Source organism: Colobus angolensis, unplaced genomic scaffold (genome assembly GCF_000951035.1).
Source record: "Colobus angolensis palliatus isolate OR3802 unplaced genomic scaffold, Cang.pa_1.0 Scaffold94, whole genome shotgun sequence".
In the NCBI taxonomy this organism is placed as follows: Eukaryota; Metazoa; Chordata; class Mammalia; order Primates; family Cercopithecidae; genus Colobus; species Colobus angolensis.
In genome coordinates, this window is record NW_012123376.1 from 2661743 (window position 1) to 2676070 (window position 14328).

The 14328-nt window shown below is 35.7% G+C and overlaps 1 protein-coding gene across 1 annotated transcript in view; it reads right to left on the minus strand.

Annotated features, from left to right (window-relative positions):
* PIBF1 (progesterone immunomodulatory binding factor 1) overlaps window positions 1-14328 on the minus strand; it is a 266063-nt gene that overhangs the window by 209581 nt on the left and 42154 nt on the right. The window contains exons 6-8 of the mRNA XM_011932158.1: window positions 9221-9354; window positions 3608-3716; window positions 2799-2980 (exon numbers count right to left, since the gene is read on the minus strand). Of these exons, the coding sequence (XP_011787548.1) occupies window positions 2799-2980; window positions 3608-3716; window positions 9221-9354 (425 nt within the window). The remainder of the gene's footprint in view (window positions 1-2798; window positions 2981-3607; window positions 3717-9220; window positions 9355-14328) is intronic.

Sequence of the window (14328 nt, forward strand, 5' to 3'; positions counted from 1 at the left end):
AAAAAAACAAAATTTCAGGCTAATATCCCTGATGAACATCGATGCAAAAATCCTCAATAAAATACTGGCAAACTGAATCCAGCAGCACATCAAAAAGCTTATCCACCACGATCAAGTTGGCTTCATACCTGGGATGTAAGGCTGGTTCAACATACACAAATCAATAAACGTAATCCATCACATAAACAGAACCAATCACAAAAACCACGATTATCTCAATAGATGCAGTAAAGGCCTTTGACAAAATTCACCACCCCGTCATGCTAAAAACTCTCAATAAACTGGGTATCAATGGAATGTATCTCAAAATAATAAGAGCTATTTATGACAAACCCACAGCCAATATCATATCGAATGGGCAAAAACTGGAAGCATTCCCTTTGAAAACTGGCACGAGACAAGGATGCCCTCTCTCACCCCTCCTATTTAACACAGTATTGGAAGTTCTGGCCAGGGCAATCAGGAAAGAGAAAGAAATAAAAGGTATTCAACTAGGAAGAGAGAAAGTCAAATTGTCTCTGTTTGCAGATGACATGATTGTATTATTTGGAAAAATCCATCGTCTCAGTCTAAAATCTCCTTATGCTGATAAGCAACTTCAGCAAAGTCTCAGGATACAAAATTAATGTGAAAAAATCACAAGCATTCCTATGCACCAATAACAGACAGTGAGCTAAATCATGAGTTAATTCCCATTCACAATTGCTACTAAGAGAATAAAATACCTAGGAATATAACTTACAAGGGATGTGGAGGACCTCTTCAAGGAGAACTACAAACCACTGCCCAAAGAAATATGAGAGGACATAAACAAATGGAAAAACATTCCATGCTCATGGATGGGAAGAATCAATATTGTGAAAATGGCCATAATGCCCAAATTTATACATTCAATGCTATCCCCATCAAGCTACCAATGACTTTCTCCACAGAATTGGAAAAAATTACTTTAAAGTTCATATGGAACCAAAAAAGAGCCCACATAGCCAAGACAATTCTGGGCAAGAAGAACAAAGCTGGAGGCATCACGTTACCTGACTTCAAACTACACTACAAGGCTACAGTAACAAAAACAGCATGGTACTGGTACCAAAACAGATATATAGACCAATGGAACAGAACAAAGGCCTCAAAAATAACACCACACATCTATAACCATCTGATCTTTGACAAATCTGACACAAACAAGCAATGGGGAAAAGATTCCCTATTTAATAAATGTTGTTGGGAAAACTGAATAGCCATATGCAGAAAACTGAAACTGAACCCCTTCCTTACACCTTAAACAAATATCAACTCAAGATGAACCAAAGACTTAAACATAAGACTTAGGATTATAAAAATCCTACAAGAAAACCTGGGCAATACCATTCAGGATGTAGGCATGGGCGAAGACTTCATGTCTAAAACACCAAAAGCAAGGGGCCCAAAAGCCAAAACTGATAAATGGGGTCTAATTAAACTAAAGAGCTTCCGCACAGCAAAAGAAACTATCATCAGAGTGAACAGGCAAACTCCAGAACAGGAGAAAATTCTTGCAATCTATCCATCTGACAAAGGGCTAATATCCTGAATCTACAAAGAACTTAAATAAATTTACAAGAAAAAAACAATCCCATCAAAAAGTGGGCAAAGCATATAGACACTTCTCAAAAGAAAACATTTATGTAGCCAACAGACATATGAACAAATGCTCATCATCACTGATCATTAAAGAAATGCAAATCAAAACCACAATGAGATACCATCTCACACCAGTTAGAATGGCAATCATTAAAAAGTTGGGAAACAGATGCTGGAGAGCATGTGGAGAAACAGGAATGCTTTTACAGTGTTGGTGGGAGTGTAAATTAGTTCAACCATTGTGGAAGACAGTGTGGCAATTCCTCAAGGATCTAGAACTAGAACTATCATTTGACCCAGCAATCCCATTACTGGGTATATATCCAAAGGATTATAAATCATTCTACTATAAAGACACATACACATGTATGTTTATTGCAGCACTGTTCACAATAGCAAAGACTTGGAACTGACACAAATGTCCTTCAATAATAGACTGGATAAAGAAAATGTGGCACATGTACACCATGGAATACTATACAGCCATAAAAAAGGATGAGTTCATGTCCTTTGTAGGGACATGGACGAAGCTGGAAAACATCATTCTCAGCAAACTATCACAAGAACAGAAAACCAACACTGTCTTGTTCTCACTCATAAGTGGGAGTTGATCAATGAGAACACATGGACACAGGGAGGGGAACATCACACACCCTGTCGGGGAGTGAAGGGCTAGGGGAGGGATAACATTAACAGAAATACCTAATGTAGGTGACGGGTGGATTGGTGCAGCAAACCACCATGTCACGTGTATACCTATGTAACAAAACTGCACATTTTGCACATGCACCCCAGAACGTAAAGTATAATTAAAAAAAAAAAAAAAGCAAACATATCTCACTTCATTTTTTAAATTCTTCTGCATTATTTGCAATCCAAATTATCCTAACAGATACATCAGCTCATTACTATATTCAAGAAATGTGCCTAAAACCAAATGACAAAGTTTTGAAATAAAGGCACATGGGAAAATTATACCACGTAAACATATGCAAACAGAAAGCAGAAATGTCAAAATCAAAAAATAACATAAAATAAAATAAAATTAGGTCTTATTTTAATATTGTCCTATAGACCTTAAAAAAAAAATCACTAATCTTCCCCAAAGCCAAGAGCTCCCTCAAAGAAAATGTGTTAACTGATATCTATTTACGTGGGAATAATGTAAATCTTGCCTGGATGCTATGTATTTTTCATACATCTCTTCTCTAGCCTTTTTGGTTTCTTCAAGTTGAGCTTGAAGTCTTTCAAGGCGATCCTCTTCATGAGCACAGCGAACACTAAGCTCCATGTTTTGGCGATTGAGATATTCTTTATCCTTTTGTAGTAAAGTAACAGTCTGCTGTAACGTGGCTACCTACATACATGTAGAAACAAAAAGTATCCAGAGTGATACCATCTTACTTTTCAATGTTGACTGTATTAATTTCTTTCCTTCATGTTTTCATTCACATGAAAATTTTCCTTTTAAAAAGGGCTAATTCTTGGCATGCAACTTTTTAAAATATAAAAATAGCTACTAAAAGTCTCTTTTTGGGGCTGGGCATGGTTGCTCATGCCTGTAATCCCAGCACTTTGGGAGGTCGAAGCAAGTAGATCATTTGAGGTCAGGAGTTCGAGACCAGCCTGGCCAACATGATGAAACCCTGTCTCTACTAAAAATGTAAAAATTAGCAGGGCATCATGGCACAAGCCTGCAATCCCAGCTACTCAGGAGGCTGAGGCAGGAGAATCGTTTGAACCCGGGAGGCAGAGGTTGCAGTGAGACTCTTAAGATCACACCACTGCACTACAGCCTGGACAACAGGGTAAGACTCCTGTCTCAAAAAAAAAAAAAAGTAAAAGTTAAAAAATAAAAAAAGTCTCTTTTTGGGAGGAACTACTACATAACCAAAAAAATGTCTCTGCCTCAAATCTACTCCGGGCTATTTTTTTCACTAATACTATACAATTTAATATAAGTTGACTCTATTCATAAGCTTACCTCTTTTGATAATTCACTTCGTTCTTTTGTTTGAATTATGTGAGAGGCTTCAAGTAGTTCATGTTTTCTCCTAAGCTCAATTACTTCCTGCTCAAGTGCATCACGTTCACTATTAAAAAATTCCAACAGACATGTAAATTTTACATCCCCTTTTACAGTGAACACTTTAAAAGGGTTGACTATGCATGAGGATGCTGAATAGAGACACTAGCAATGGGGCTTGAGTGTAATTCCATGAACTATAAAGTATCTACTTTTCAGATTTAGAAGGGACTCTGTTTCAGACCTTGTTCAAATACATAAAAATCAAGTTATCACCTTTAAGGAATAAATATATAAACTACATAATAATAAAACTTACTAACGTACATTTGGTATTTTTTCATTAGTCATCTTTAATCTTATCTTGAGGTCAAAACTTTTAAAGAATGTATACATGGCTCTAGGCTTTCAGTTCAGTTAAGGTAAAAAAACACAACTCATCATTCAGATTGCATAGTAGATACATAGGCAGGCATTATTGTGACTATTTCATTCACAAACTGTTTATGATTACCCAGATTTTAATTTCCATTTTAAGACAAATTCCCCAAAAAAGTTATACCAAGAATTGGACTAAAACCTACAACAGACATTTTTAAAAAGGAGCAGAGAAATCGATTTACTAACTCTTAACTACTTCCCTGCAGTCAGAAGTAGTGCCTTTGCACTTTATTTCACTGACCCACCTGGTATTTCCAAAGAGAGGGCTGTTAGGAATTGCTTTCCTTTGCATCAGCTTTTTAAAAACATTTAGAATGCCTTTTCTTCCTCTAGTTAACAAAATACTATGTTTATTGAAGAAAAGCTGAGCAAAGCACCAAATAACAATCACATACAAACACAATAAATAAAGATGACTATCAGTATTTCTATTCTGATACATAATACTACAAGTATTTTGTGCTTTTTTATTTTTAGAATGTTTAGATTATTTTTAATTTAAAAAATTAAAATTTCATTTTGTGCTTTTACATGCAATTTTTTAAAAAACATTTTTTATACTTTTTTTTTTTTTATGAGATGGGGGGTCTCACTATTGTCACCCAGGCTGGACTTGAACTACTGCACTCAAGTGATCCTCCTGCCTCAGCCTGCCAGATAGCCAGGACTACAGGTGCATGCCACCATGTGCCTAATTTAATTTTTTTGTTTTTGTTTTTGGAAAGATGGTCTTGCTGTCTTGCCGTGGCTAGTCTTAAAATCCTGGGCTCAAGTGACCCTCCTGCCTGCGCTTCTGAAAGCACTAGGATTATAGACATGACACGCTGTATCCAGCCTGGTTCTTTTTAATACTTTTATTTACCAATCATTAATACTGTGTTGTATTTGTTTTGTAATATTAACTAAATATTACTTTGTTATATTTCTTCAATTCCTCTCTCTTGTTAATATATGTGAATATATGCAGCTGTCTAATGGTATATGTAGAGAATGGGTTTCAGACCCACCCCCACAACCTGAATACGCAAATCTGTACATGCTGAAGTCCTGCAGTTGTTGCAGATCCCACCAAACAGTCAGTCCTCTGTATATTCAGGTTTCACATCTTGTGAAAATTGCATTTTCAATTGGTGTTACGCTGATAAAAACCTGAATATAAGTGGACCCCGTGTTGGTCAAGGGTCATGTATCTACATGTGTATACATACCGACACACACATACTCATACATGTGCACTTGTTTCCTCAACTGAGACATTAGGTCCCTTTATCCTTAAATAAATCAGTGTGAATTTACTAAGGTTAAAGATAGTCTCTTATATAATCACAGTATAATTATCATACTCAGGAGACTTAGCCCTAAGACAATATTATTATCTAACATATAATCCATTTCCAAATTTTGTCAACTGTCTCCCAAAATGCCCTTTGTGAAATATTTTTTTCCCTGAGCCAAGGATCTATTACCATAATAGTAATCCAAGGATCTATTAACATAATATTGTAATCTATTACCATGCAGCTAGATGTCATGTGGTTTTAGTCTCCTTTAACCTTTAAGACTTCTTAGTTTTCCTAGTGTTATATGACTTTTTATAGAGCACAGGCTAACTGCATCATAGAATGTTCCTCAATTTTCACTTGTCTGAAGTTTCTTTATTATTAGATTCAGGTTAGGCACTTGGGCAGGAATACTACAGAAATGATTCTCAGATAGAGAAATGCATTCTCAGTGTATTATATGAAGATGTACTGAGGTATGTGATGTCAGTTTATCCCATTATTGGTGATAGTAACTTTGATCACTAGGTTAAGGTAGTATCTGCCAGAGTTTAACTATAAAGGTATCCTTTTGCCCTTTAAAATTAATAATTGTGAAGAGATGCTTTATGTAAATATCCTATTCCCTAACATACTTTTACTTGATGGTTTTATATTCCAATGATGATTCTGAATCAGTATTATTATACGGCTACAAAATGGTCATTCTTACATGCATATACATTTATTGGTTGGCATTCAACCGTAAAGATCCTCTTTCCCAAAAAGGATATAAATATATTTATTACCACTGAACTGTACACTTAAAAAGTGGTAAAGATGATATATTAAAATAGCAAAGACTTGGAATCAACCCAAATGTCCATCAGTGACAGACTGGATTAAGAAAATGTGGCACATATACACCACGGAATACTATGCAGCCATAAAAAAGGATGAGTTCGTGTCCTTTACAGGGACATGGATGCAGCTGGAAACCATCATTCTCAGTAAACTATCGCAAGAACAGAAAACCAAACACCGCATGTTCTCACTCATAGGTGGGAACTGAACAATGAGATCACTTGGCCTCGGGAAGGGGAACATCACACACCAGGGCCTATCATGGGGAGGGGGGAGGGATTGCATTGGGAGTTATACCTGATGTAAATGACGAGTTGATGGGTGCTGACGAGTTGATGGGTGCAGCACACCAACATGGCACAAGTATACATATGTAACAAACCTGCACGTTATGCACATATACCCTAGAACTTAAAGTATAATAATAATAAAATAAAAAATAAAAAAAATTTAAGATCCTCTTTCTGTATTTATTATTAGCCTGTACTTAAAAATTCTTATTCTATTCAATGGACTATAATTCATCATTGTCACTATTTATTGTGATATTCAAGTTTGCCATATTTAGCCAGTTGGCACCTCTTCAAACTGGCTGTTGCAGTGTTGAATTGGAATTAGAAGTATCAACGTGGGCTGGGTGCAGTGGCTCACACCTGTAATATCAGCACTTTGGGAGGCCAAGGTGGGCAGATCACCTGAGGTCAGGAGTTCAAGGCCAGTCTGGCCAACCATGGCCAACATGGTGAAACCATGTCTATACTAACAAAAACAAACAAACAAACAAACAATATACATATATTAGCTGGGCATGGTGGTGCACACCTGTAGTCCCAGCTACTCGGGAGGCTGACGCAGGAGAATCACTTGAACCTGGGAGGCAGAGGTTGCAGTGAGCCAAGATCACGCCACTGCACTCCAGCCTGGGTGACAAAGTGATACTCCGTCTCAAAAAAAAAGAAGTATCAGTATGATCTCATCCATAGTGTGTTAAGCCTCCTCCTCATTCTCCCTCTACTGTCTCTGCCTACTCAAAGGGCCTAGAAATAATGACCAATGTAGCCATGACCACAGCATCCAAATCTTAATTTCTAAATAGCATTCCCCATTAAAAGAGATCAAGACTTCTTAGAGAAAAAGCTGAGGCAATGAAATTACAAAACGAACAAACAAAAACCAAAACTAGGAACATTATGTTATGCCAGAAAATAAGGAACTACTAGTAAAAAAAGTGATACATTCAGACCTAATTTAATGATTTTAACTGCTATATAAAACTATATTGCAGGATAAATCTCAATTTATTTTCCATTCTGCTTCTGAAAAGCATTTGATTTATTTTAATAATGACACAATTAACATCCACACACCTGTTTCTTTTGTACATTTGTGAGAATTTACCCAGGGCATAAAAGGCTTGTTTTTTCTTCCCCAGTTTATCTTATATTTCATGACCTGTCTATGTTTTTAAACTCATTCATTCTACTGAGTGAACTAAAAAGGGTCATAGTTTTAGTCCTTTTTTGTTTTACTATTAAATTTCTACCATAAAGATGCTTATCAAGCTTTTTGATCAAGGCTACATTTTTCCTTCCTAAGCTTTTATTATAGTAAATGAAAACATATGTAAAAATAGAGGTGATATAATGAACACCCATGCTCCCATCACCCAAATTCAGTAATTAACAACTCATGACTCATCTTGTTTCATTGAGCATCCATGGCCCTGGTGGATTATTCTGATGACTGCGCATTTTAGTTTTCCCTTTTTGTATTGTATCAGTCATTGATAGCGGCAGTGGGGACATCAAAATACCAACTGGTATCATTTTAGCATCACAATCTATTTAATTTTTATTCTTTTTTATTTTATATTTTTAAGAGATGGGGTTTCACTCTGCCACCATGCTGGAGTGCAGTGGCATGATCATAGCTCACTGCAGCCTTGAACTTCTGGGCTTAAGCAGTCCTCCCACCTCAACCTCCCAAGCAGCTGGGACTAAAGGCATGTGCCACCATGCCTCTACTTAATTTTTAAATGCTTCTTTTGAACTCCAGCTTTATTCTAGAGCCCACTGAGAAGAGCTCTCAAGGATTTAAAGCTCCAATAATTATCATATTTTGGCATAATACCACATACATAAGAAATACCATGTGTCAATCATAATGGGAGTAGAAATGCCAATCTTCTATCCATAAATCTTTGCAAATTCACATATGTTATTATGTAATTTATAATTTAAATTATGCAATTTAAATAATTCATTCATTCATTTAACAAATATTCACTGAGTGACTACCACATTTTAAGAATTATTTCAGGTGGCGTGAACAATTAAGGTAAGGTCATTCCATTTATATTACATACACAGTACATATATATTTAAAGGCTTTCATAAATATTTATTTGATCTTAGTTTATATAGTACAGCTATCTGTATTAGCAACATCTCATAAAAGATGAAACTTAGGCTCAGAATGAAAAGAGATGTACCAGGGACACACAGCTAAGTAGTAGCTCATTAAATTACCAAACAAACAACAGAAAAGAATATTCCAGTTAAACAAAGGTATTTGTTATAGCTACTTAGTAGCAAATATTAGGAAACATATTCTCAGAAAGTGTCTTTTTTTTTTTTTTTGAGAGAGTATGTGTCTTCTGTCAGGAAGGAACAGCTGAAAAAAACTTCAGGGAAAACTGTTAAGCATTTAAATTGATTCCATTACATAAAAACAATCATCAAACAACACTGAAAAAATATTTACACACGTGTGATTTTATTGGGTTTCTATCTTTGTTTACATTTTAAGACAGCAGTGACATCTAAATAAAACAAAAACAACCAATATAAAAATACAATATAAACCCAACAAACTGCTAAAACTGCATGCACTTGTGCAAAGAAGAAGATGAAAAGTAAAATTAACAATTGATTGTTGGTAAAAACTCAGGTGACTTTGATGCACGTTAAAATGGAGAACTACTACCACAGCCATTTTAACTACTTACCTCTTGACTTTATCATAGTTCTCTTGGCGGTAGTCACCTTGCTGAATTAACTGTTTTGTGTCTGCTAATTCTAAGGCCAAACGTTGACATCTAATTTGAACTTCAGAGTAGTTTTTTCTATCTTCCTCATATGTCTACAAATCAAAGGAATAATAACACATTTCAGACTAAACACTTAAAATAGTTGACCAAATTCTGTATTGAAGTCTTCTGTCGAGCTGTGATTGTCCCTGTAATTAAACAACAAAAAAAATTCCTCGATTTTTAAATTTAGTAGTTTTTCCCTACTCAAAGGCAAGTAATCTTCACAGTGGTCTGTAAACTCAGTTGTTTAAAACTTAAACTGTGTTTCAAATTAAAAAATACAACAACTATGTTTTAGTTACTAGGCTAAAACATAAAATGATTACAAATATTAAATGGCTTTTAAAAAACATTTACTGAGTTACTATCAGATGCTAAAGATACAGAAGTGAATAAAATACACTTCCTGTTCTTGAGTTTACAATTTAGAGATGAAAAGTCATATGGATATCAGTATCTACAATGAAAAATCATTACTGAATAGATTAATCACGCAGTTCCAATTTTGGTATTCAGCAAAAAAGGAATCGTGTGACCCTCGAAACACGTCTTTACACTGTTCTTCCCTCTACTCTCCCCATGCCAGCAGCATGTAAGAAAGGCATTGCTGATACGGGAAGAGCAATGGAAGTAAAAACCTTAAAGCTGGTCACAAGATTCTTTACAATCTGGTGCTGCTTACTACAAGCCCCATTTCTCACCATTCCTAATATTCACACTTCACTTTCCAAATCTAATGGAGATCTGAAGTTCTCTGAACTCACTAATGCTTCTTCTAACCTGTTCCCACTGCCTGAATACCTGCATATAATCTAAATGTTGTCTCCTTCAGAGCACTGATCTCACTGTATCATTACTATCATATTAGTTTTCTCTTTATCTCACCAAAGTGTAAACATCTTAAGGGTGGGGATTTTGTCTTGTTCACTGCTGGACCTCCACCACTTTAAACATTGCCAGGTATACAATAAGAATGAAATAAAGAACAATAAAGAAATGATTAAATATGGGAAGCTGGGAGGGGAAGGAGATGGGACTAAATTCCTACTTATTTTCCTTCTTTGAACTCATCAATCTTGCAAACAATCATCAACTCCACCTTCAGAAGCTGGCATGTTAAATGCATCCTGTGTGAAGTCATTACTGCTTAAGTAGCTGACCAGCCAAATCAGGTCATATTCACTCCACACATACTGATTGGATCATTTCTGTGTGACTGGTTCTGGATGAGGCACTACAGATACAAAGATGAGTAAGACAATTCTGTCCTTTTTAAACTATGAAATACAACTTTGATATTTCAGTACCCAAATTTCTATCGAAGGGCTATTTAAGAGAAGCAATTACAGAAAAACTATATTCAGTGTATTTTGCTTTGGTATGGTATTATGTTCTTGTTCTACGCTGAAGTTTTCCATGAGAATGGAATGTTACCATGGTACTTATTAAGGGATTACAGCTGAGGATACGCTATCACCTCCTGAAGGATCATCACATACATCATTTCGGACCTAAGTCCTACAAGAATCTCTAGTTCTTCTGAAGAACGCGTTACCCTTCTAAACACCATTAATCAGGTCACTGTTTTGGAAGAGAACGTAGTGTTATGGCTAGGAAGGCAAGCTCCAGAATTCAACTGTCTAAAATTGAATTCCTGCAGTAAGACTCTGCGCACGTTAGTTTACCTCTCTATTCTGGTCTCCTACCTCAGAGTTCTCATGAGGCATATATCAAGTAATACATGTAAAGCACTTATAAAAATGCCTAACATAGTAAATGCTGATTAACTATAAATTAATATTGTTATAATGCTTCCTCTTTGCTTTGGCTTCCAAAGAGATCACAGCCAAATTAACAGTTCAACTTTAATAACTGTACAAACGCCATGACAGAATTTGGAGGAAAATAAATACAAGGATTATAAACATTAAAGGATGGGCAAAAAACAGATATCCCAAAAAACCCAAAGGAGTATTCGCAGAAACAATGGGTAAACCAGGGGTGTGTGTCAGGAAAAACAGTGGAAGACAGTGCTTTGAAGCAGTCAATAATATTGAGAAACACTACTGATTGGTACTAAGAAATACTACTGAGAACCAACAAAAAGCCTTTAGAGTATTCAAGGGTAGGGGCAGAAGGTAGAGTGCCAGGGACTAAAACAAATATATCTAAATACTCATTATGTGCTTGTTTTTGGCTATTTTATATACATTGTCTGACTTAATACTTAAATTTATGATGGGATGTAAAAATTATCCCCAGTTTCACAGATGAAAAAAACTGAGGCTTGGAAAGTCTCAGAGCTCATAAGTAGTAGAGTGAGGACTCTAACCTAAGTTTATCAAATCCAAATCAGTAGGCAACTCTTTCTACAGTTTAACAGTAAAAGTGGAGAAAATCTAGTAGCCAGAGAAGAAAACAGGGTCAATGAAGGTTTTAAAAGATGAAACAAGCTTGACAACATTCAAATATTGATAAGAAACAACTAATAGCAAAAGATGAATTACTCTTGGAGAAAAGGGGGCATATTCAGGGGAATGAAGCATACTTCTGAAAAAGGCTTCAGGATATGGGATCCACAGCTGAGATGTGGAGATTAGTCTTAGATCAGAGGCCATGTTCATCAAGGCAGGCTTTTTTCCAGCTGATACAGAGTATTAACAACTTGAATATTTTAGATAGCTCTTATCAATTTGCTATAGGCCACAGCCTACTCTTACCCTAAGGCTTCACATATTTATATTATCCACCTGGTTTCTAGAGGCATATGATTTTCCCACCCCTTGAGGGCAAGACTCTTTCCATTATAAACAGTAAGAACAAACAAACCAGAATGAGTGCAGATGTGAGTAGATTTGGTGGAAGGACACTGTGGGAGTTCTCATCTGAGGATTTCCACTTTCTCTGTGAAATGAAATGCCAAGTCATCTGCTGAATGTGACAAGAAATGTGGAAAACTGGAGATGTAAGAAGAGTGGCTGGTTGCCTTAGTAACCTCTGCGAAAAATGAGAGAACTAGAAATAATAGAATTATGACCAATTGTGTGGGTCCATTTGAGGCTGATAACAATAAACTGACAGTGCTTGTTACTGCTTGTGATTTTTGCCAGTAGTGCTCAGCTAGAAAAATAAAGAGTTGAGAGTTTTTCAGTATGGTTTGATAAAAAGAAAGCTGGGAGAGGAATTAGAGGATACTGGCAAAAAAAAAAAAAAAGTTTTTAAGACTGATAACGTGGTGAGGGAAGAAAATAAATTTAGGAAAGGACTGATAAAGAAATAAATAATATGGATTGGAAATTCTGTTAAAGACAAGTTGAAAGCAGACAATGGGAAAACATAAAAATATAGGAAATACGATGTTTAGTGGATCGAAGTGAACTGATAACTTCAGAAGTAACTCAGTTCTGGGTGACAAGGACCCAAATGTGGGCTATAAGACTGAGTGTTAAAGTGGAGAAAAGGCAATCACTAGAGATGAGATCAATAAAATTCAAGGCCAAGGCTATAGATAAATTAATCACATAAGTAACCTAGGTAGCAGCTGAAGTGGAAAGGAAGACTAAATCTAGAGCAGGGCTTTCAGTAAACAAAGAAGAATGTCCCAGTGGTCTGCAAATGAGAAATACTGTAAGGTGGGGTATCCAGATGGCGAGTTCCCAAAGAAGCAGTGTTTTCTGTGAGTGCAACTGCAAAGATCTAAAAAGATAAAGATAATCTGACCCTGAAATATTCAGGATATTCAGAGAGCAGTTCCAGAGGAGAATATACAGAGTAGATTATTAATATTATATATATAGCATATCTCATATATGTATATCTTTATAAATCTTCTTTAAATATAAATACCATGTGCAAGTATAAACAGAAGCAAGTATAAGTGCAGTAGAGAAATGCATATATTCGACCAGCACTTTATTTACAATTTTTCAATCAGAAAATTTCCCCTTAAATAAAATTATTACTTTTGTATTTTGAATTTTAAAATCTCCTGCACTTATTGTGAGCAATTAAAATAGAGTAAGACATAGCATTGGAAACAGGAAAAATAGCATCTTCCCTCAAAATAAACCCCATGACTACGTAGCACCGTGGTTAAAGCTATAGAGAGTAGAAAAGACTATTTTGTATCCTCCTCTGCATCCTTCCGTGGCTTGGGCTTAGCATCAACGTTTGTGAGAAGACAGCTCCAGCTCTAACCTAGAGTTTATCCTATTTTTTCACAACACCTGATTCTTACCTGTCAGAAAAATGTATCACATGTGCTGTGGGCAGCCATTACTTGTCTCCCACATCTTAAGGAAGTTTTCTATAATCCTAGTAACTAATACTCTGCCTATCACATAGAAGGTTTGCAATTAATGTCTGCGGAAGAAGAGGAACAAAAGAGGACATTAAATAGACTAAAACAAAAGAAGCAAAAAAGGTAAACTTTTCAAACATAAAGAAATAGACACATAAAATTTCCAGTCATCAGCCCTTTCTAACAGAAAATTTCTACATCATAGTAAATGGGCTAATAACAGTCAAGTCTCAATGTCTGTTCTCAATAAAAGGCAATTACTATGGATGTAATGAATTTCTAAACTTCATTTAAGTCTTTTGTCTCTCCCATGATGTAAACTGAGAAGAAAGCAGTAACCTGTATCTCAAAATAAATCTTTAATAAATGAAGAACTCCTGCCTGTGTGGAGGACAACTACAGAAATTGGAAATAGGATATAGTGATATTTACCTTAAGGTTCAAATCTGAAGCAGTTTACATTGGACAACAGTTCAGTGAATGGTAAGAAATAGTTGGTTAGCTATTCTGGAAAACTGAGAATTCACTTGTCAGAATTCCCTCAAGTTTCACATTATCAATAATCTAATCCAAGCAATTAAATACTGAAAAGAACAAGAAACCTAATTAAGCTTTGATTGCTATAGGCTGTCCCTTGAAGTCACAATGAAGTCTGTTTTGCTGCCAGAGACAACTCTTGTCATTGTTAAAATCTTCAAGAAATTTTTCAAAAAAAATTTTGACT